At 36.6% G+C, this 25,036-nt stretch overlaps 1 protein-coding gene across 3 annotated transcripts in view; it reads right to left on the reverse strand.

Moving 5' to 3' along the window:
- Positions 1-1,695: 1,695 nt before the first annotated feature.
- Positions 1,696-25,036, reverse strand: part of LOC121390411 (solute carrier family 2, facilitated glucose transporter member 5-like) — a 59,232-nt gene continuing 35,891 nt past the window's right edge. For all 3 annotated transcript variants that reach the window (XM_041522215.1, XM_041522216.1, XM_041522217.1), the window contains 10 exons: positions 17,681-17,788; positions 15,167-15,462; positions 13,159-13,283; positions 10,397-10,675; positions 8,611-8,798; positions 7,305-7,415; positions 6,612-6,731; positions 5,429-5,504; positions 3,215-3,342; positions 1,696-2,401 (listed from right to left, as the gene is read on the reverse strand). In XM_041522215.1, the coding sequence (XP_041378149.1) occupies positions 2,192-2,401; positions 3,215-3,342; positions 5,429-5,504; positions 6,612-6,731; positions 7,305-7,415; positions 8,611-8,798; positions 10,397-10,675; positions 13,159-13,283; positions 15,167-15,462; positions 17,681-17,788 (1,641 nt within the window). In that variant the 3' untranslated portion in view covers positions 1,696-2,191. The remainder of the gene's footprint in view (positions 2,402-3,214; positions 3,343-5,428; positions 5,505-6,611; positions 6,732-7,304; positions 7,416-8,610; positions 8,799-10,396; positions 10,676-13,158; positions 13,284-15,166; positions 15,463-17,680; positions 17,789-25,036) is intronic.

Below are 25,036 nucleotides of genomic sequence, written 5' to 3' on the forward strand. Positions count from 1 at the left end.
ATTTACATGTACATGTACTTGTCCTGTAGGAGTCTAGGACATGTTCCTTTCCATTTTTTACTTGTCCTATCTGATATCTGCTCATCTCACTCAAATATTTGTTAAAATAAAAAAAAAAGAGTCACAAATATCTACCGGACAAGTGTTAATGTAGAGCCCTGCTGATTCTCTTCCTTGAAACCTAAATCTACGACTAATACATGACGGTCTTTCCCAAAAGACTGTACATGAGTTAAGCCAAAATTATTTCTACCTCTACACCCCTACCGGTCACCATGGACTAATCCACTACTAGTATTTCGACCCAAAGTTTGAACATCAAAACAAAATATCACTGTAATTTAGACATAACCACCGACAATGGACAGAGGCTATGCTCTAATTTTATGTGCCTGTACCTTAAAGACATATTGTCACAGACCACTGACCTATTTAATGGTCTAACAAACTATTACCTGAACAAATATAATTTGATTTGTCCCTAAACGTACTATATTCAACCATCTTCATAACCACTATTAACGACATTTTGTAAAAATAATTGAATTATAGCAATAGTCCATAATTCAAAATCTAAAATTGCCGAGAGGGATGACATGGATTTCACTCCATCATGGTTCAGTTAAGGTGATGCCTTTAAGTTTATATGGGCATACTACTTGAGCTCCTATTCCTATTACCTATTCCTTCTAATATTAATGCTGACTACAACATTTTTTACGCTAGTTCTAAGCTGTACAAGTAAATCAATTCTGAGAAGTAAAAATAAACCTACATTTAAAACAAGTAGGAAACTCACGTCTTAAAAATATCTGAAGATTCTAAGGTTGTAAATAAAAAATCTAAATGTTCAAATAATACAGTGATACCTCTCAAAACTGGACCCTCTGTAAACCGGAATTCCCTCAAAACCGGACCCTCTGTAAACCGGAATCCTCTCAAGACCGGACCCTCTGTAAACCAGAATTCCCTCAAAACTGAATGTTTTGAAGAGTCCCTTTTTAAAAACCAGATCTAAACTAGATCTTCTTAATAACGGACATTTGTATTGGTCCCAAGGGTGTCCGTTTTAGAGGGGTTACACTGTATCTCAAACTGCCATCATGTTATTTTAAAAATTATGAATTTCAAAAATATATATAAGTACACTTGTACTAAATACTATATTCTAAAAAACAATTTTCATTTCACAGCTGTAAACTGTTTATCTATTCACGCAAAAGAAAAACACATTTAAGCATTACAATAAAACAGATATCGTGGTTAATAAAAACGTTATTAAAATAACACCTAGATTTATTGACTACACAAATTAATAATGTTAACTTAGACTACATATTACCACTATAGTATTGTGAAAACGTTAAGTAACAGTTTCACCATAAACTGTTCTAAAATATTTTTTCCTGGACTTTTCCGAAATGGTGATTAGTACAAATTTACCCTTTTTGGTTTTAACTATACTGCCCTATATTATAAATTCAATGCCATCCTACAGTAATCATAATACAGCACGACTGGTATATCAAAGGCTGTGGTATGTGCTATCCTGTCTGTGGGATGGTGCATATGAAAGATTCCTTGCTACTAATGGAAAAATGTAGCAGATTTCCTCTCTATGACTGTCAAAATGATCATGTTTGACATCCAATAGCCGATGATTAATAAATAAATGCTCTAGTGGTGTCATTAAACAAAACAAACTTCTTCATTTCATAATACAGAGTATTTAAAAAAACATTTAATCATCAGTTGTTTTAAAATAATTTAACTACTAAATATTTATTTGTTTGTGTCCAATAATGATAATATTGAATTAACCCTTTTTGGTTTTGTTAATACTATACCATATCAATTTGACATTACTCAAAACTCGCAAGTGTATAAAACTAGGACTTTTCCCATCCAAATGCACAAATTTAGCTGTCTACCATAAATATATCCTTTACAGTACTTCAATCTCAAAAACCCCAAAAAAATCCACTCTATAAACTTTAATCGAAATCCCTATCTCTTTCTATTTTGTTTTCACCTTTTCCAAACAGTATCACCAGTTGTAAAGAGATACACTCAAGCCTTGTTTTCACCACAAACTGTGAACCCAAACAGTTCTACAAAATGTACCATTTCCCCAAAAGTAACCGTAGGTAGAAATAACTTAGTAATGACCATCCTGAGAACATTTAGCTTCTCAAACTTTGCTGTTATCCATGGGTGTGGTTTCGTCATTTTCGTCAAACTTGTAATTCTTCGTCTGACCACGAGCCCGGCCAAAGGCGATGGAGGCAGCGATTTCGTCAAACGTTTTGTTCTTGGTTTCAGGAACGAAGAAAAATATGAATGCTATGGCACCTACCAAGATGGCCGTGAACAGGAGATATGTGTAAGCACCAAGCCCATCCTGAAAAAAGAGAAAGAAAAAAAAAGATGTTAACTTGTGGTTACAGCTGGTAGGTACATGTATTGGGTTCAAATCCTAGTCCAGACTCCCACCAAGAGACAGTTTTAATAATGGTTCAATGAAAAGGTGGCAGTTTTTTATTTCTGAAATTTAACTGAGTTATAAATCCCAGGCATGTGGAGGAGGTTTCGGGGTTAACCCCCCACCCCCAAATCAAGCAAATGTTTTTTTATTTAATATATTTTATTGCAGAGCATCATTCAACCCCTCTATAAACTTTCCTTGCCACAGTCTAGACCCCCCAAGCATAAATTCCTGCACATGCACCTGAATTAACGGTTCAATGTGAAGATCGTGATTCAACCAGACACTTGTTGTTTTATATAAAATTAAGAATTTTCATTTTCAATTTCCACGGCTCGAACATAAGAACTTGTTACCTACGTACTCGGTGGTGTCGTGGTTAAGCCATCGGATATAAGACAGGTAGGTACTGGGTTCAGAGCTCTGTACCGGCTCCCACCAAGCGAGAGTTTTAACGACCCAATGGATATCGGTCTAAGACCACTACACTGACTTTTCGCTCACTAACAACTAACAACTAACCACTAACCCACTGTCCTGGACAGACAGCCCAAATAGCTGAGGTGTATGTGTGCCCAGGACAGCATGCTTGAATCTTAATTGGATATAAGCACGGAAATAAGTGAAAATGAAATGCATGCAAAAATGCTATTTTTAGTCTTCTTAATATTTTACATTCACAAAATATTAGGCTCAGTGGTTTTAACACTGGCCATTGTGTCAACTGACCTTGAGGAAGGGGAAGGTCAACATGAGAATGAAGTTGCAGATCCAGTTAAAGGCCAGGGACAGACTCATGGCGGCCGCTCGAGCCTCCTGGCGGAAGATTTCCGACACGACGATGAACGGGATTGGTCCTGAAACAAAGAAGAAACATTTCCATTTATAGAAACACAGGCAGGCATCGAAATATGTCGAGAACAGTTGTTTAGGTTACATAGAGAATAACTAGTTATATATAATGACATAGGATATCGGCTTTAACCTGGAATAGGAGATTTTTGTGAGGCTTGCCGAGTGGAATTTCCCATTCGGCCTGAACAGGATAAAGCCAATATCCTATGTCATTAATTGGTTCTTTTTATCCTGCAACTCTGTTATTTTTGCAAGAAATCTTTTATATTAATTCTGCATTTTTATTTATGGCTACATGGTTAAGGACCATACAGATAATGGGAGAGGAAACCCACTGCCAACACTTCATGAGCTACTCTTTTTAATTTGCAGCAAGGAATCTTTTATATGTACCACCCCACAGAAAAGATAGTACATACATGTATATACCACTGCCTTTGTTACACCAGGTGTAGATCACTGGCTGGTATGAGAAATAGCCGACACAAGGATTGATCCTAGACCAATGAGGCTACATCCCAACCCCTGCAGTTTCCCACGGCAATTGGCAATGCTGTGGAGTTTTTCATTGTCCACAGTACTTTTTTTGCTGTGAACTATATTAGGAATTTTTTCATGGCATGTTTTTCTGCCGTGGACATTTCTTAATTGCAGGGGTTGACGTCCCTGTCCTGGACTTAGTCGCTGGCGAAGTCAGAGATTAAGCCCATGATAGGCGTGCGTGAAACTCTCGTGGTATATATATGCATGTTAAAAGCTTACCCTGACCCTGCAGGGTTTGACGTCCTGTTTTTGACGATCATGGCAAGAATGGAATGGTCTTCTTAACAGGGGTAGGACATAGCCCAGTGGTAATGCACTCGATTGATGTGCGGTCCGTCGAGGATTGATCCCTGTCGATCAGATCACTGGGCTATTTCTCATCCCAGTCAGTGCACCACGACGGGTATATCAAAAGCCGTGGTATGTGCTATTCTGTTTGTGGGATTGTGTATATAAAAGATCCCTTGCTATTAATGGAAAAATGTAGCAGGTTTCCTCTCTAAGACTATATGTCAAAATTACCAAATGTTTGATATCCAATAGCCGGTGATTAATAAATCAATATGATCTAGTGGTGTTGTTAAACAAAACAAATATTATCTTTTGTTGTTAACAACATCTGTGTAAACACTAAGGATAGGGATGGAATAGCAGTCTTTGAAATGTCATATAAGTGAATGGTAAATATTTCTCAAAATAATCACACCCCTGAACATGATTATGGCCTTCAATATTAATTTATAGTCGACATATCATGTAATTTCTTATATTTAACCTGTCATTAGAGGGGTTTTATTCTCACTAAAGAATGGAAGGAAATGGTTTATTTAACGACGCACTCAACGCATTTTATTTATGGTTATATGGTGTCGGACATATGGTTAAGGACCACACAGATATTGAGGGAGGAAATCCGCTGTCGCCACTTCATGGGCTGCTCTTTTCAATTAGCAGCAAGGGATCTTTTATATGCACCATCCCATAGACAGGATAGCACATACCACGGCCTTTGATGTACCAGTCATGGTGCACTGGCTGGAGCGAGAAATAGCCCAATGGGCCCACCAACGGGGATTGATCCCAAACCGACCACGCACCAAGCGAGCACTTTACCACTGGGCTATGTCTCGCCCCACTAAAGAATGGGTCACAGTAGATTTTTGAATTCCCAGAATAGCCCACATTTATTATTTTCTCAATACTGTACATGATATCTGTTCAAATGTACAATATTCAATCTATTAAAAATGGTTAGAGACAAGAGCTGGGATGTGGAGGTGGACAGCGAAAGCAGTTGAAAGATAGGAGTAGCTGCCAGATCAGAAAGAAATGAGATAGAATTTAAAGGAGAGAAAGGAAAGAGGGCACTGGGATAAAAAAAAAAAAAAATTAAAATCTATTACAAAATAGTTTTTTTAATGCTGCAGATTGGATTCAGTAAATCCTTACAATACAATTAGCGTATTTTGTTCGAACTAGGAGGCGCAATGTTTTGTACATCTCAGACTCAACTGACAGAACTCTGAGTGTGGAATCTGAACTTACCCAGACCAAGCGCAAATCCAATGACGTAGATGTGCATCAGAACGATACAGGTCATGGCAAACGCTGTGTGATGGTCCTGCAAGACAGATGATTTCAATAAACGACATACATCATCATCATGCTCCAGTCTATACAAATAACATGTACCAGTCTATACAAATAACATGTACCCATCTATACAAATAACATGTACCCATCTATAAAAATAACATGTTCCAGTCTATACAAATAACATGTACCCATCTATACAAATAACATGTACCCATCTATACAAATAACATGTACCCATCTATACAAATAACATGTTCCAGTCTATACAAATAACATGTACCCATCTATACAAATAACATGTACCCATCTATAAAAATAACATGTTCCAGTCTATACAAATAACATGTACCCATCTATACAAATAACATGTACCCATCTATGAAAATAACATGTACCCATCTATACAAATAACATGTACTCATCTATACAAATAACATGTACCCATCTATGAAAATAACATGTACCCATCTATACAAATAACATGTACTCATCTATACAAATAACATGTACCCATCTATGAAAATAACATGTACCCATCTATGAAAATAACATGTACCCATCTATACAAATAACATGTACCCATCTATAAAAATAACATGTACTGGTACCCATCAATAAACATAACATGTAGCAGTCTGTAAAGATAACATATACCAGTCTATAAAAATAACATGTACACATGTACCTGTCTATAAAAATAACATATTACCATAGTTTGACACCCAATAGCCGATGTATTTTTTGTGCTGGGGTATCTTAAACATTCATTCATTCATTCATTCATTCATTCATAAAAATAGCATGTACCCATCTATAAAAATAACATGTATCGGTACCCGTCTATAAACATAATGCAGCAGTCTGTATAGATAGCATACACCAGTCTATAAAAATAACACGTACCTGTCTATAAAAATAACATGTACATGTCTATAAAAATAACACGTACCAGTCTATAAAAATAACATGTACTTGTCTATAAAAATAACACGTACCTGTCTATAAAAATAACATGTACCAGTCTATAAAAATAATATGTACCCAACATTAAGTGTAAATAAAAATTTTGTTGTTATCTCAGATAGTGCCCCTTTAATTTGACTGATGTGGCCACTAAAACGTTACAACTTACGGCTAGGGACACATCAAACTGCAGTTCTAAGAAGACGGTCATGAGTAAAAACGCCGCTGCCATCACACACATGGGCCAGATTAGAAGTGGGCGACGACCCAGTTTCTCCATCAGTGGTACCTGAAAATAAGGAACGGAGAGGAATGTTGGTGTTATGAAGCCTTGGCACATTTTAAACAATAGCTATTTGATGTTTAATATATGGATATCTATATCTATAGTCCTTCCCAGCATCCATGAACATTGTTTTTTTCTGTAAATAATTTCAATTTGATACACCAGTAATGTTGCACTGGTTAGATCGATCCTAGACCAACTGTGCATCAAGCGAGAGCTTTACCACTGGACTATGTCACCCCCAAATAGAAAAAAAGACATACATGTACAACAAATGTCTCGCTCTAGCCAACGACTGTTATATCAAAGGCTGTGGTATGTGCTATCTTGTCTGTGGATGGTGCATATAAAACATCATTTGCTGCTAATGGAAAAAATGTAGCGGGTTTCATTTCTATGACTGTGTTAAAATGACCATATGTTTGACATCCAATAGCCGATGATTAATAAATCAATGTGCTCTAGTGGTGTCGTTAAACAAAATAAACTTGTACAATAAACAACAAGTAAAAAAAATACAATAAATGGGTTTTTTTTTTAAATACATGTAGATGTAAAAAAAAAAGTTATACTTACAGCAATCACAGTACAAATGACGTTAATGGTTCCAGTTCCGACAATAACGTACGGTATGTACTGATCCGGTACCTGAGCTTGTGCAAAGATGAATGAGGAGTATGACATCACCTAAAAACAAACAGAAATGTAATTTCTTTCATTTCAGATTCGAATTAGAAGGAAATTTATTTCTCCTAGTATAGGAAATAACAAGGGAGGTAATTTGTAGTTAAAGAGGACGTTATGATCCGGGTTTTAAAGGAAGGGTACCATGTGGATAGTTCTCTCAGCCATCAGTAATATGACATCATCATGAATAGGGCCTAGCTCAAATTAGTTTTACTGAAATATGTGGCCGGGGATTAACAATGCTTGACTGGTCACAACACGTTACGTGACACGTGTCTCTTTGAGAAACAATAACTCGGTTTACAGGTGTATGATGTATCTGAAGAATGTCAACATTAGACTACGACATGTATTTAATCTGTTCACAACAGAAAATGACATGTCAACACTGGCGTAGGAAGGTGCCAAAAAGTGGAGGGGCACACACACACACACACACACACACAAACACACACACATTATATATATATATATATATATATATATATATATATATATATATATATATATATATACACACATGTATAAATATATAAAACAAAACATTGCTGCTCCCACAAAGTGGGGGGCACATGCCACCCCCCCCCCCCCCCCCCCCCCACCGGCTTCCTACGCCCCTTAATAGGCTGGTTCAGGTTACTCGAGGATACAGTTTGGCGGCAAAGTGAAAACACTGTCTGACATATGGCGACAAGGTGCCAAGTGAGCTATGACAATAAACAAGTTGACTTGACATCTGTTGTGTGATTTCGTTTTTGAAATCGGATTAGGTCCAGAATATTATGGCGACTTTGATTTCTCACTACTGCTAATAACTTGGCGACTTGAGCTGACTTTGATTTCTCACTACTGCTAATAACTTGGCGACTTGAGCTGACTTTGATTTCTCACTACTGCTAATAACTTGGCGACTTGAGCTGACTTTGATTTCTCACTACTGCTAATAACTTGGCGACTTGAGCTGACTTTGATTTCTCACTACTGCTAATAACTTGGCGACTTGAGCTGACTTTGATTTCTCACTACTGCTAATAACTTGGCGACTTGAGCTGACTTTTGGCAAAGAAAAACGCTCATTTCGCCAGCAAGATTAGGGCCTGTATATATATATTTAAAAAATATTCCAACATCGTAGATATTAGATCCATGTTCATTAAAGTTTTTGAAAAAAATTAAAACAAAACTGAAGTCATACAGCATTAATTCCGGACCACTGCTGGGCGACTTGTGACACGCACGCGATGATGGTCGGCATTCGCAGTTCGGGTGTCGTTACGAGTTCCTTCAGGGTGAAGTTTCTAACTCCGCCCGACGTCTTCGCCTCCAAGCGCATCTCCTCCAACTCTTCTTCAACGTTGTCATAGCCACGGAGCTTCTTCAATACTGAAAATAAAAATAAAAAAACAATCAGAACATTTATTTAAATTTTGTCAAACAAATGTTGTCATAGCCCCGAAACTGTCTATCTAAATTTTCTAAAACAAATGTCATAGCCACGGAACTTCTTTAATAGTAAAAATAAAGAAATACAATGAGAATGTTTATCTAAATTATCTAAATCAAATGTCATAGCCATGAAACTTCTTCAGTACTGAAAATAAAAAAATACAATAATATTTATCTAAATTTGGCAAAATAATTTTAAAATGTGTGGGAAAACTAATTATCATATCTCCAGTTCCAGTGTCATAACTGTGTCAAAAATAGGTAAATAACCATGAAAGTCAAACTTGATCATAAGCGTACAAGACAGGGGGGCAACTGACCCACTAGTGATGGAGCAAAACCTCAAATTCGGGAAAACATTATAGAGATATTCGGGCAAAATGTGCTAACCTGAGACCTTTTTACCATGTATTTCCATCATTCTACTCTCAAAATTAGTTGTAATCCATGTGAAAATGTGTAGTGATTCGTTTGCAACCCTATATAGCTGTTTGGCACTAATGCTAATATGAATAAATGTCATTTGCAGATTTGGGCATATTTGTTTAATTCAAGCAAAATACCACACTACAAAAATGGAAGCCTGTATGCCTATCAACTTGATGTATAACAGTACATGATAAAGTTCTGTATACACAACATTTTATCTCAATATCTCAAGGCATTTTTCAGGAAGTGTTTTTAATGTGTGTTTTGTTTAATGATACCACTAGAGCTGTGGGAAAAAAAAATGTCCGGAAAATGATGTGTGGAAAAACAGACAGAAGGACAGAGATGAAACCTATATGATGTTTTAAAATATCTTGGTACTTCGTGACATCATCGATTATAGCTTAATAATATTTTCATATACATGTACTTACCATTTGTGACACCCAATAGCCGATGTGTATTTTTGTGCTGGGGTGTCGTTAAACATTCATTCATTCATTCATTCATTCATTCATTAGCGCACTACACCCTTACAGGAACGTCAACCATACAACTTGAATGATATAAACTAAGATCGATATGGGCAGAGGCGGATTTAGGGGAGGGGGCCAGGCCCCCCCCCAATCTAAATTTTGCGATAGTTATATTTTTATTATATATTAATTTAATTTTTTTTACAATCCCCATCCAAACCTCCCCCAAAGTTCCCTTAACATTCCACCTCATGTCACTGGGGCCCCCCTAAATGGATTTTCTGGAGCCTCCACTGATGGGTAATAAATAAGATATTAAACTCGCTACCATTCCGTATCATGTTTATGTCCCTCGAGAAATAATTTTCATTGTCAGTCGCTAAAGCTCATGACAATTCAAAATTATTTCACTCGAGACATAAACATGTTACGAAATGGAAGCTCGTTTAATATCCTCTAAGTCTTCTCCAGAAGGCGACTGATAAAAGAAAATCTCAAGCTTATCTCAAACTGCATTTTTCGAACTCTGTTCTAGTACAGGAAATACATTCCTAAACATTTTCGACAGGTTCTCAGCCATTCGCAAAAATACACATAATTTTTTTGTTTTTTTAAAGGGAAACAACTCACATGCTGAAGCAGTTTCATCTTCACCCTTTCTGATGAGCAGCCATCTTGGACTCTCGGGACACAGAGGCAAAAGGATGAGACAGACGAGGGAGGGAAATGCGTTAAATGCAAACAGGTAGGGCCACAAGAGACTGGTTCCCAGGAGCACGGGGAGCCCGAAGATCTGCGACGAGAGAATCCCAATGGTGATCCCGAGCTGGTGACACGTTCCTATTGCTCCACGGATTTTCTTCGGCGATATCTCGGCCAGATATAACGGAGCTAAACTGATATTCAGTCCTGAAAAAGAAAAACAAAAATACACATGAAATTTAAAAACATTTGTCTAGCATTAAATGGACATACCCTAGTTTTTAAACACTAAGGCAAAGTTTTGACTATTAGAGCCATTTTTGATAACTGAAATCATACTTTACTTAGATTTTATTGTTTAGCTTATCCATTTCCGCACATTCGAAGTGTTTTTGGTCATGCTGGTGATTTTAATATCACAAAAGGCATTTCTCATATTTTTAAAAACGCACGTGTGTCTGAGAAGTAACAGTTATGGAGTCAAGTTTTAGTCTATTTTTAGAGGGTATTTCATCATTTCAAAGTCGCAGACTCATGTTTCATTCAAATGTAACTTAATTTATCCAAATGTTTTACAGGTTTGTAGATTAACTAAACTTAGTGTGCATTTTCATGGGCTGAAATCAGGGTCTCTCCCTTTAACAATGTGTGTAAAAAGAATTCTGTATTCTTACCTGAAAATAAAATAAATTTAAATTAAAGAACATAAACTGAGAGCCAGTACTGGGAGATGAGCCCAGTACCTATCAACCGTAAGTGTGATGGCTTAAACACTACACCAATGAAAGAAAGTTTGTTTTGTTTAATGACACCACTAGAGCACATTGATTTTTTTTTAATCATCGGCTATTGGATGTCAAACATATATAGAGAAAACCTGCTACCTTTTTTCATTAGTAGCAAAGGATCTTTTATATACACCATCCCACAGACAGGATAGTACATACCACAGCCTTTGATATACCAGTCATGGTGCACTGGCCTGTGTCAGAGTTAGTGGATTTGCATCAGAGTTAGTAAGATTTGTTTTAGTACATGGCATGTAAGGGCATTACAATTTTTATCCTATAACTTACCCACGATATTCATGTCATAAACCCATGTGATAATTTTAGTGCATTAACCCGGTTAATAATGGTATGCAAACTTGCACCTTGCACTTGCACATCTAGGTAATGTGTTGCAGTGGATGGGTCATTTACTTACAAACCAAGACCTGTGTACCTGAGCGGAACATTTTCAAAGGTTTAGTTAAAATGCGTGACGTCAAACTAATTTGTGCCAGTCGTGATGATGTCATATCACAGATGATGGTGGCAGAGCCTCGACAAATACCGATTAACATATATATTGATTGATATTTTCCATATTAAAAAACACTCATGACAAATCCTCTATCTATAGTCCTGAGTTATTTATCAAAATATTATGTGTGCAAAATTAATTAATTTGTAGTTACATACAAACACCCTCTAGTAGTCACCTGTATTATACAGCCACCTGTCTTAATTATCCCATGTTTTCTAATATAGTACAAATTGACCAGTATTATGCAGCCACCTGTCTTAATTATCCAAATCATCTAATATAGTCCAAACTGACCTGTATTATACAGCCATCTGTCTTAATTATCCAAATCATCTAATATAGTACAAACTGACCTGTATTATACAGTCATCTGTCTTAATTTTCCCAAATCATCTAATATAGTACAAACTGACCTGAATTAAGCAGCCACCTATCTTAAAAGGCCACTTTTTGATACTCCCTTTTGTGGCTGCTAAACTCAGGTTTGACTGTGTTTATCACAAATTAATTTGAAACTAAAGTTTGTTTTTGTTTAACGACACCACTAGAGCACATTAATCTAGTAATCATCGGCTATTGGATGTCAAACGTTTGGTCATTTTGGCATCTAGTCTTAGAGAGGAAACCGGCCAAGTGTTTCCATTAGTAGCAAGGGATCTTTTACATGCACCATCCCACAGACAGGATAGCACATACCACAACCTTTGATATATCGGTCGTGGTCCGGCTGGAACGAGAAATAGCCCAATGTGCCCACCGACAGGGATCGATCCTAGACCGACCACGCATGAAGGGTATTTATCTCAGTTGGTTGAGTGCTCGCTTGAGGTGCTTGCGTCGTAGGATCTAACCACCTCAGTGGATCCATTCAGCTGACTGGGTTTTTCTCATTCTAACCAGTGCACCACAACTGGACAAAGGTATGTGCTTTCCTGTCTGTGTGAAAGTGCATATAAAAGATTCCTTGCTGCATTAGGAAAAAAGTAGCGGATTTCCTCTGATGACTACGAGTCAAAATTACCAAATGTTTGACATCCAATAGCCAATGATTAATTAATCAATGTGCTCTAGTGGTGTCGTTAAACAAAAAACAAAAAAATTGTAACTAGGATACTGCATCTTTAATATTTTGTCAGTGGGCCCATTGGGCTATTTCTCTCTCTAGCCAGTGCACCACGACTGGTATATCAAAGGCCATGGTATGTGCTATCCTGTCTGTGGGATAGTGCATATAAAAGATCCCTTACTGCATACTACGAGTCATAATTACCAAATGTTTGACATCCAACTGCTGATGATTAATAGATCAATGTGCTCTAGTGGTGTCGTTAAACAAAAAACAATAACTGTGATACCGCATTTTTAATATGTTAAAATCTCACCGGAATGCAAGCCGACCAGGATTCTGGACACGATGAGACACTCGGGAGACTTGGTGATCAGCGTGATACCTCCGAAAATAGCCGCAGCAAACATGATCACAGTGATCATCAGCATGCCCTTCTTCCTGGAAGTAAAATAAAGGTCAAGGTCATGTAGATAAATCCACAATTGCAGGGTCTACAAAATTATTGTTATCGTACTAGTGTTTTCAATGTGCAGGCTAATTTTGTAGATGCAACAATGCCATGACAGTATAGTTTCAACAACAAAATTTTTTTGTTTAATGACACCACTAGAGCACATTGATTTATTAATCATCAGCTATTGGATGCTAAACATTTGGTAATTTTGACATATAGTCTTAGAGAGAAAACCCTGGTATCCCGCTACATTTTTGCCATTAGTAGCAAAAATATTTTTTTGGTTTAATGACACCACTAGAGCACATTGATTTATTAATCATTGGCTATTGGAAGCTAAACATTTGGTAATTTTGACATATAGTCTTAGAGAGAAAACCCTGGTATCCCGCTACATTTTTCCATTAGTAGCAAGGGTTTTTTATATGCACCATCCCACAGACAAGACAGCACATACCATGGCCTTTGATATACCGGTCACGGTGCACTGGCTGGAACGAGAAATAACCCAATTGGTCCACCGACGGGGAATGATTCAAGTGCTTCACCACTGGGTTACGTCCCATCACAGAGGTCATGGTCACATAGCTAAATCCACAATTGCAGGGTCTATAAAATTATTATTACGAGTATTTTCAATTTATTATCCATTAAAGGCTTTTGTAGGAGATATCGCAAATTATAGTGCCAGGAGATATCGCTTCTTATAATCGTGATTGGTCAAATTTTAATCACAAGACAATGTTTTGTTACGTCACTGTATTTGTTTCAGCGCTAAACGTACCATTAGTGACGTCACGCCACTGCCGTTCTGCTAGTTAATGAGTCTATCATTCAACCCACATTACTGACATTGTTTACAACTGTCGCAAATGAAAAGAATGATAATGGATGATAAAAAGTATACCCCCCTCGTGTCTTGTGATATCATAATTTATCAGCACTCATTGATAAAAGTATAAAATCCTTGGCAAGCCTTGGGTTTCATACTTTTATCAACTCATGCTGATAAATTATGATAGCACAAAACATGCGGGGAGTATCCTCTATGTACAGGCTAATTTTGGAAATGCAACAATGCCATGACAGTAAAGTTTTAACAAATGTTAAAGTTTGTTTTGTTTAACCACTATAGAGCACATTGATTTATTTATCACCGTTTCTGACAGAAATGCCCCGATCATTTGGAAAAGAAGACAAATGCTTGTGTTAACATCCTAAAATTACATGTAGCCTACCTTCCAGTGATGTCAGCTAATTTTGCTGACAGAAACACCCCGATCATTCAGAAAAGAAGACAAATGCTTGTATTAACATCCTAAAATTACTTTCCAGTGATGTCAGCTAATTTTAATGCCCTGATCATTCCAAAAAGAAGACAAACGCTTGTTTTAACATCCTAAAATTACATTCTAGCAATGTCAATAGAAACGCCCCAATCATTCCGAAAAAGATGAACTCTTGACAGTGTATTAACGTCCTAAACATGCCTTCCAGCAACGTCAGCTAATTTTGCCGACAGAAACACCTGATTATTCCGAACAAAACAAATTATTAATCCACTGTATAGCCACCGCATATGGATACACAGTATGATCTGTAAATGTGGCATTTCACGAAAAAAATTAATTAAAACAATTTTTTTTTTTTTTTTTTAATTAAATTAAAAAAATAATAATAATAAAAATAAATTAAATAGTTTTAAAATTTTGCTGACAAAAATGCCCCGATCATTCCGAAAAAAACCAAATGCTTGTATTAACATCCTAAAATTTACCTTCCTGCGACGTCAGCTAATTTTGCTGACAGAAACGCCCCGATCATTCGGAAAAGAAGATAAATGTTTGTATTAACATCCTAAAATTACCTTCCGGCGATGTCCGCTAATTTTGCTGACAGAAACGCCCCGATCATTCCGAACAAGACGAACGCAGCGACGGTGCTTGACCACAGCAACTCCAGCTCCCACGGCTTGAGCAGTTTGTCGGTGTCCACGCCAAACTCTGCCGGAGTCTTGTAGGCATCGTCGGGTTTCTTATTCGTAGAATTGTCCGTCTGATTCGCTGCGGTGACCTCGGTAATGTAAACATCATATTTCTGCATGGAAGTCCAGTTGCCGCCATTCCGTTCGTAGTATGTCTCATTGTAGAAAGCTTTAATAAGCTGGAAATAAAAATATAGTACTTAGTTGGGATGCAAAACTGTTTATTATCCACATAGTTCAATGTATAAAGGGAAATATAACCAGTACGACATACGTGTGTCATAACGATTTCATGTAATCAACAAATATCGTCGTCATTTTGGGAAGCGACGTCACCACATAATGTGGCTTCCCCAGTCTTATTTCTGCGTAATCACTTACCAAAATGAAGTAATTTCGGAAAAGACATCATTTCGTTGTCTCCTTCTAGTTATGTTTCAAACATTTTGAAAAAATCCTTATTATCCTATGCATAAAATAAAAATTATTATTGATGATATGGATCCTATCGGAGGCCGGACTCGGGATAGGCGTGTTCGAAACCCTAGTGGTATATGGACACATTAAACAAGTTACTAAGCTAAGCTATGGATAATAAAAAAATTATTACAATCATGTGTGAATCGTACTGATTTTATGAAACTCATGTCAGGATTCATGTGATACCCTTGTCTCACTTGGGCAATATAAGAATCCTGACAACTCATTTAGTAAAATCAATACAACACACAAGCTTGTATAATAATCTATTACATTTTTTATTTTATTTTTTTATTTAACAACGCACTCAACACATTTTATTTACAGTTATATGGCATCAGACGAATGGTTAAGGACCACACAGATATTGAAAGAGGAAACCACTTCATGGGTGACTCTTTTCGATTAGCAGCAAGGGATCTTTTATATGCACCATCCCACAGATAGGGTAGTACATACCGCAGCCTTTGATATACCAGTCGTGGAATGATGCATATAAAAGATCCCTTGCTACTAATGAAAAAATGTAGTGGGTTTCCTCTCTATGACTGAGTCAAAATGACCACATGTTTGACATCCACTAGCCGATGATTAATAAATCAATGTGCTCTAGTGGTGTCATTAAACAAAACAAATTTTTTTTATCTTTACTAGTTATTCTCTCTATATATATATATATTAGAATTTGATAGTATAAGATGTGATACTAGTTATTCTCTCTATATATATATTAGAATTTGATAGTATAAGATGTGATACTAGTTATTCTCTCTATATATATATTAGAATTTGATAGTATAAGATGTGATACTAGTTATTCTCCATATATATTATGTAATACACAATGTATATTACATTAACATATAATATTATATGAGATAAATATAATAATTTATAATATATACATTTGTATTTATCAATATAATTAATTATCGTAGTAAATTAGTAATAGAATACTAGTAATTATACTTGTTACAGTATAATTATACTTAAATAGTAGAGACATTAAGTAATTATACTTGTTACAGTATAATTATACTTAAATAGCAGAGACATTAAGTAATTATACTTGTTACAGTATAGTTATATTTAAATAGTAGACACATTAAGTAAGTATACTTGTTACAGTATAGTTATATTTAAATAGCAGAGACATTAAGTAAGTATACTTGTTACAGTATAATTATATTTAAATAGCAGAGACATTAAGTAAGTATACTTGTTACAGTATAATTATATTTAAATAGCAGAGACATTAAGTAAGTATACTTGTTACAGTATAATTATATTTAAATAGTACTGACATTAAGTAATTATACTTGGTACAGTATAATTATATTTAAAAAGCAGAGACATTAAGTAATTATACTTTTCACAGTATAATTATATTTAAATAGTAGACATTAAGTAAATATACTTGTTACAGTATAATTATATTTAAATAGTAGACATTAAGTAATCATACTTATTACAGTATAATTATATTTAAATAGCAGAGACATTAAGTAATTATACTTGTTACAGTATAATTATATTTAAATAGTAGAGACATTAAGTAATTATACTTGTTACAGTATAATTATATTTAAATAGTACTGACATTAAGTAATTATACTTGTTACAGTATAATTATACTCAAATAGAAGAGACATTAAGTAATTATACTTGTTACAGTATAATTATATTTAAATAGCAGACATTAAGTAATTATACTTGTTACAGTATAATTATATTTAAATAGCAGAGACATTAAGTAATTATACTTGTTACAGTATAATTATATTTAAATAGTACTGACATTAAGTAATTATAATTGTTACAGTATAATTATATTTAAATAGTACTGACATTAAGTAATTATACTTGTTACAGTATAATTATATTTAAATAGTACTGACATTAAGTAATTATACTTACTGATGCAGGTGTGTTAATAACTCCTATCTGATATCCGTATAAAAACGAGTTTCCGAACACTGCGATGGTGACACTGAATACCAACGTGAACGTGTATTTTACTTCATCCTGAAACACAAAACAAAAACTATGACAGAAACTTAATTCTATATCAATCAACTGGTAGAAAGATGCCAGAAAGCCGTGCTAGAAAAAACATCCAGTACACCTCCCTAGACGTTAAAGGGACATTCCTGAGTTTGCTGCATTGTAAGATGTTTCTCTTAAAGGGACATTCCCGAGTTTGCTGCATTGTAAGATGTTTCTCTTAAAGGGACATTACCGAGTTTTCTGCATTGTAAGATGTTTCCGACTAATAAAATATTTCTACAAATAAACTTACGTATTAAATATATGTTCTTGTTTATATGATATATGTACATGCTCAAACCTTTTGATTATATTCATGTTTAACCGGTGATCTTTTTATATCATAGGCAGTATGCTTTAATTGCCTTATTCTGTAGTTGTCATGCAGGGTGCATATAAAATATCCCTTGCTACTAATGAAAATATGTAGTTGGTTTGCTGTCTATAAGACTATGTGTTGGAATTACCAAATGTTTAATGACCAATGATTAATAAATGATTAATAAATCAATGTGCTCTATTGCTGTCATTAAAAAAATAAAACTTTAATTTTTAACTTTCATGCATGCACACAGGAAATTATGAACGGGCGGGGGGAGGGGGGGTGAGGGTCTAGACTGCGAGTAAAGTTTCTAGAGTGTTCAGGTTATGTTTCACAGAAAATATATTGGAAAAAAAAAACTGGCTTTAAGATGGGAAGTTTCAACCCCATCTCACAACCCCCACCCCTTTGCATATGCACCTGCGATGATTAAATATTAGGCATCAATCAAATATGGTAATGCTCAGTGGCGTAGGAAGGTGCCAAAAAGTGAGGGGGGCACAATTTTATATTTACACACTTTTACACTATTATAAAGCAAATATAAAGCAAAATATCTGAAAAGTGGGGGGCATATTCCCCCCCCTCCCATTTCCTACACCAGTGGCTCATTTGTTTGCATTTTACTTTCATCAATTCTACTACGTAATCTATTACCAAACTATTTTTAGATTTGCATGCAATAATCAAATGGATAAAAATGCTAGCTAGTAAAACAAGGAGACCACAAAAATAATCATGCAATTCATAGGTTACCCAGCAAACTGGATTTGACCCTCCCTGGAGTGTGTATTACAAATCAGATTCAGTCTATTTAATAAACAGGTGCAGATCCAGGATTTTTTAACAGAGGGGGCCCAAAAGCCGTTGTTGCTTTTAAAAACACAATTTAAACGTCCTTAACAGGTGGTCGGGATAAGTTTGCATTTTTGGTGTATTCTGTAATATATATTGTTTGACCAAAAATAGGGACGGGGCCCAGGCCCCTTGGGACCCCCCGCCTGAATCTGTGCCTGATAAACCTTGTGGTTTTATTTTATTTCATGTCCTTTGAAGTCCATCCACCCCTCAAATGAATGATCAATAGGAATCAATTTATTGAAATCTAATATAAAAAAAAGTAAAGTTTGTTTTATTTAACGATGCCACTAGAGCACATTGATTTGTTATCTTATCATCGGCTATTGGACGTCAAACATATGGTTATTCTGACACTGTTTTTTAGAGAAAATCCGTTGTCGCCACATAGGCTACTCTTTTATGACAGGCAGCAAGGGATCTTTTATTTGCGCTTCCCACAGGCAGGATAGCACAAACCATGGCCTTTGTTGAACCAGTTATGGATCACTGGTCGGTGCAAGTGGTTTACACCTACCCATTGAGCCTTGCGGAGCACTCACTCAGGGTTTGGAGTCGGTATCTGGATTAAAAATCCCATGCCTCGACTGGGATCTGAAGCCAGTACCTACCAGCCTGTAGACCGATGACCTAACCACGATGCCACCGAGGCCGGTAAAATCGAATATAAAACAATAAAAAGATAACCAACCAAACAAAAAGAAGAGAACCGATGAGGAACAAGATATGCCCATCAGAAATATGAAACAGAAGCAAAACACACTAATGAATGTATCATGTTATGTTTGATTGATCATTCCAACCAGTGCACTACAACTGCTCAAAGGCTGTGGTATGTGCTTTCCTGTCTGTGGGAAGGTGCATATAAAAGATCCCTTGCTGCATTAGGAAAAATTTAGTGGGTTTCTTCTGATGACTACGAGTCAGAATTACCATGTGTTTGACATCCAATAGCCGATGATTAACTAATCAATGTGCTCCAGTGGTGTCGTTAAACAAAACACTTTTTTTTTTTTGTTGGATTGGATTATAATTATGTGAAATGGATTAACCGTTTGTTTTTTGGACCAACTGCTGATGATACTGCACCCATGCACGAAGCTCCAACCCAGAGCGAGTTCATAAGGACTCAATGGGTAGGTGTAAGACCACTATACCTTCTTCTCTCTCTCACTAACCACTCACTCACTGTCCGGGACAGACAGCCCAAATAGCTGAGGTGTGTGCCCAGGACAGCGTGCTTGAACCTTAATTGGATATAAGCACGAAAATAAGTTGAAATGAATAAAATGCAAGAAGCTAATGATAAATAAATCAATATGCTCTAGTGGTGTCGTTAAAGAAATCAAACTTTAACTTTTGATAAGGAAGAGAGGCCCTGGACAATGATTCACTTCAATGATGTCAGGGCGGTACCCTGATCAAAATCCTAGGGGGACCCACCTTTTACAAACAAATGAAACTCTATACAAATTAAACCCTGAGATGTCACCATACTATATTAAAAGTACATGTAGGTCACTTTTTTAAAGTTAAAGTTTGTTTTGTTTATCAACACGATTATTTAATAGAGCACATTGATTTATTAATGACGGGCATATAATAATTGTATCTATGCACAAAACAGTCGGGGGGGGGGGGGGGGGGTATGATGTGGTCGTGACTTCTACCACGAAATGTTCGCGTCTGTCTTCTGAACATGTATCTACTGGCCTACAGTTTCTATCCTTTTTTTTTTTCTTGAAATGATTTTTTTTTTTTTTTTTTTTTTTTTGGTGGTCAAACTGTTTTCTAAAGAAAAGTTGTAGCAACCAGTTTAATCAATGTCAGGTATTCCTAACGTCTTGACGTTTACGACAACAAACGTCACGAGGTATTAAAAGATATATGGGCCAGAGCAAAGAACTCAATAGTTCCATTCAAATCTTCACACATGTCCCTCTAAGGGTTTTGTAGTGACAGTGAATAGTTAACGCGGCGTGCGAATCTCCAATGGTAATTTATCTTGAGCTCAAAGACGTTCCCGAATAAATATTTAATAGTCTTTTTTCTGGTGGGAGTACAGCTAAATAATAGACGTACCGGTTGCACTTTGTAAGCGGGGGTGTGTCTTTCTCGACCAATCATAATCGTCAGTCGAGCCAAGCCCCCGTTGATGACGTCACATGACATTCGGCGCAACAGGACGTACAAGATCAATAATCTCAGGCTGGGATAACGCCAAACAGGATTGCATCACCCCCGAGTTTTCATTGTGAATGCGCGACGTTGCGAAAGTATACACAAATACATAGCATTTATTTTCCTTTCATAGCGTAATTCTGGGATCCGCCAGACATTTTTTTAAAGGGATCGGTTGATTTGTTTTATTTCTTCCTCAATTTTTCCTTCTTTCTTTTTTAAGTTTCAGGTTTTTATTATTATTATTATTATTGTTTATTATTATTATTTTTTTTTTTTTTTTTTTTTTGGGGGGGGTGGGGGGTGGGGGTGGGGTGGATAGCTTTTTGTTAGAAAATAATAGCCTTATATTTGTTTTTTTTTATACATATAAGCTATAGATCTAGTTGTTAATAACTTAAAGCCGCACACCCTAGTTCCATCCAGCGAAAATAAATTATAATTTGGTTAATCTACAAACCTGTAACACACTTTTTATCAAATGGAGTGAAAAAGCAGGTTTTATATCGATAAATACCATGGGAATCCCCATGTCCCAATTGCTTGAAATAATTTTGAAAGTTAGTATTCTGATATCACCGGTAGATGTCGCTCGAAGCACAACAATGCCTACTTCACGACAAATTTCACAGACTTGGGGTGCGTTCGGTTCACCTATCCTGGACATGTTCCAACTGTTCTGTCCTGGTTGTATCCCCTCTCCAGATATCGTAAGACTTAGCAAAATTATTGGTTTTAAGGGTTTGTAACGTTTTGTATTGAGACACTTACTTGTCTGAACTTTATTGTTACTGAAAATGTTCACGAACTGTGAAGAAAAATCTCACAAATGAACAACAACAAATCGGATGTTGATTGCGCGAACCGTGCACGAGAAAACAAACCGAACCAAAATGATAACGGTCACGTGATATAGGCCTACCAACGTCTTGACATTAAAAATAGACTGGACCTCGCTTGCTTAACGGTTTTTTCTCGACAGAACGTCTTTTGAAAAAATGCAAAAAATGCATTTCGTGGTTTTACAAACATCAGGATTACGAAAAAGCACTTCAGGTGAATGGAAATGTGTAACCTAAATAATAAAATGTAAGTAAAGTGCAATTTTATTTGTGAAAAATGGGGTTTAATAGCGAAAAACAACGCCGTAATGGTTAACAAATAGCCGTAACTAGGGTGTGTCCCTTTAAGCTTAGGAACCTGCACAGTGTCGTGCATCCATGGATCACAAGTGCCTCAATAATCGGTTTACTCATTGCTCTTATGGTTCTGATACTGGGTTCGCATCCCGGTACCGGGTCCCATCGTGAGTATATTTTCGCGGCGTAGCGTGATCTGGACCTGGAGGGGTTCGAATATGAACCAAGTGGACAGTTTTTCAATTTTGTTTTTGCACCACCAGAAACTCCATATGTATAAACCTGTATGTTTTAGTTCTGAAAGCGGACCATTTGCTTCAGCGGGGTGGGTCGTCCGACCCCCCCCCCCCGCCTACGTCCCTGTTTTGTATGAATTTGAGGGATTGCTGCAGCACGAGGGGAGGAATTAGTCCCCCTGTATTCCCCCCGTTTCGTATGCTTGTGTGCCTGTGTGCTACAGACACTCAGAGACATACTCGCTAAACTACGTCTTCGCCACCTCAACCACGCCCCCCCCCCCCCCCCCCCCCCCCCCCCCACACACACACACATTGAGCATAACGAATACTCGTCACTGTGAGCTACAACCCTGTCGGTATGTCAGTCATATGGAAAACATTTCCCGTCGTGGCATGTTTTCTTTCCCGGCATGCTCTGGGAATATATACATTGACCAATGTGTCCTTGAAACAACAATGGTGCTGAATGCATTATAGTGCAATATCTTTCGTTTCCGGTCGACTTGGAAACATTACGAATTACGGAACTCCGAGGCGAATCACGGTAACATGTCTTACCCGGTATAACAGCGCTTCTGCGTTAGTAATTTGTGTCACACGACAAACACTCGGGGAACAGTAAAGAAGGTATTATTCAGGTAAAGAAAAAAAAAAGACAAGACATTTTAAAACCAAATAAAGTTTAAAAGTTTGTTTTGTTTGGCGATACCACTGTAGCACATATCCTGTCTATGGAATGGTGCATATAAAAGACCCCTTCCCTTGCTGCTAATCCATAAAAGTAGCCCATGAAGTGGCGACAGTGGTCCTTAGCCATATGTCCGACGCCATATAACCGAAAATAAAATATGTTGGGTGCGTCGTTAAATAAAACATTTCCTTCCGTTATAGCACGCTGATTTAGTAAACATTGGCTATTGGATGTCAAATAATAATTTTGGTAATTCTGACATATAGGCCTAGTCGTAGAGAGAAAACGCGACTTGTGTTTCCATTATTAGCAAGGGATCTTTTATATGCACTATCACATAGACAGGATATCACATACCACGGCACTGGCTGGAATGTAACAATCTGAAATGCACTTTCATACTCTTCAAGATTACTTCTTTAAAGTAATCATACTGATCAGGGCCGTACCCTGATCAAAAATCCTGGACGGGGGCGCACTACTTTTTATAAACAAATGAAAACTGAAACATATAAATTAAACCCTGAGATGTGTATGCTATTTTCTGGTAAAAAAAAAAAGGTGAGATTCTCGGGGGGGGGGGGGGGGGCTGCCTCCCCCCCCCCCCCATGAGGGTACGGCCCTACTGACGTAGGCTACGTAGCTTGTTTAACACCCAATAGCCGATCGTTATTTTTGTGCTGGAGTGTCGTTAAACATCCATTCATTCATTATTAAAAGAATTTTAATCTCAGGGATGGGGTATCATGGGTTTTTTTTTTTTTTTTTTTTTTTTTTTTTTTTTTTTTTTTTTTTTTTTTTTTTGTGAACTACGCAACAACAGAAGCCTCTAAAGGTGTAGCCTAGGCTGGACGTTTTTCTTTGTTTAGCTACACGTGTGCAGACTTAATTTATATTACGTTTTCCCGCCATCTTTAATATACGTCCAAACTATTTCACATTATCAGGATATCCTTTACTGTAAGAGACGGGACGTAGACCAATGGCAAAGCCCGCGTCTTATGCGCGACCGGGCCCATTTGGCTACTTATTGTTCCGGAAGATGTAACTGGTATAAAAGAAAAAAGAAAAAAATTAAAAAATATTAAAATTAAAATTAAAAAACCCAAAGACATGGAATGTACTATCCTGTCTGTAGGATAAGGCATATAATTTTAAGATTCCTTGCTGCGAATCCAAATGAGTTACCCACTGAGTGGGCCTATGACACAAAATAATTTCCTCTCAAGATGTGGGTCTTAATATTATGATCGACACTATACATCGTAAAAAAACAAACAGTGTCGAGTTATTAAATAAAACTTTTCTATATTTTCATTCCTTCATAAAAAGGTCGTTGCAGCCAGTGCACCACGACTTGTATATCAAATGACGTGGTATGTGCTATCCTGTCTGTGGGATGGTGCATATAAAAGAGCCCTTGCTACTAATGAAAAAACACATGTAGCGGGTTTCTCATCTAAGACTATATGTCAAAATTAACAAATGTCTGACACCTAATAGCCGATGATTAATAAACCAATGTGATCTAGTGGTGTCGTTAAACAAAATGTTTTTTTCACAAAAAGGACTGTTGCACAGGTGGTTATGGGTGAGACACCGAAATTATTATATTACGCCTATAGTTTGTCCGCTGCCTTTTATTTCCTCTGTATATAGGCTATATATAAAGCAAAGTCTAGGCTTAAATAAAAGTTTTAATTAATTCGTGAACTGCCCTTATGTAATTCCAATCCGGTTTTCTGTTATAGGACCCATTTTAGTAGTGTGGTTCTTTGGTCGATATTCCATTGTGTT

The sequence above is a fragment of the Gigantopelta aegis genome, chromosome 15, assembly GCF_016097555.1.
Source record: "Gigantopelta aegis isolate Gae_Host chromosome 15, Gae_host_genome, whole genome shotgun sequence".
In the NCBI taxonomy this organism is placed as follows: Eukaryota; Metazoa; Mollusca; class Gastropoda; order Neomphalida; family Peltospiridae; genus Gigantopelta; species Gigantopelta aegis.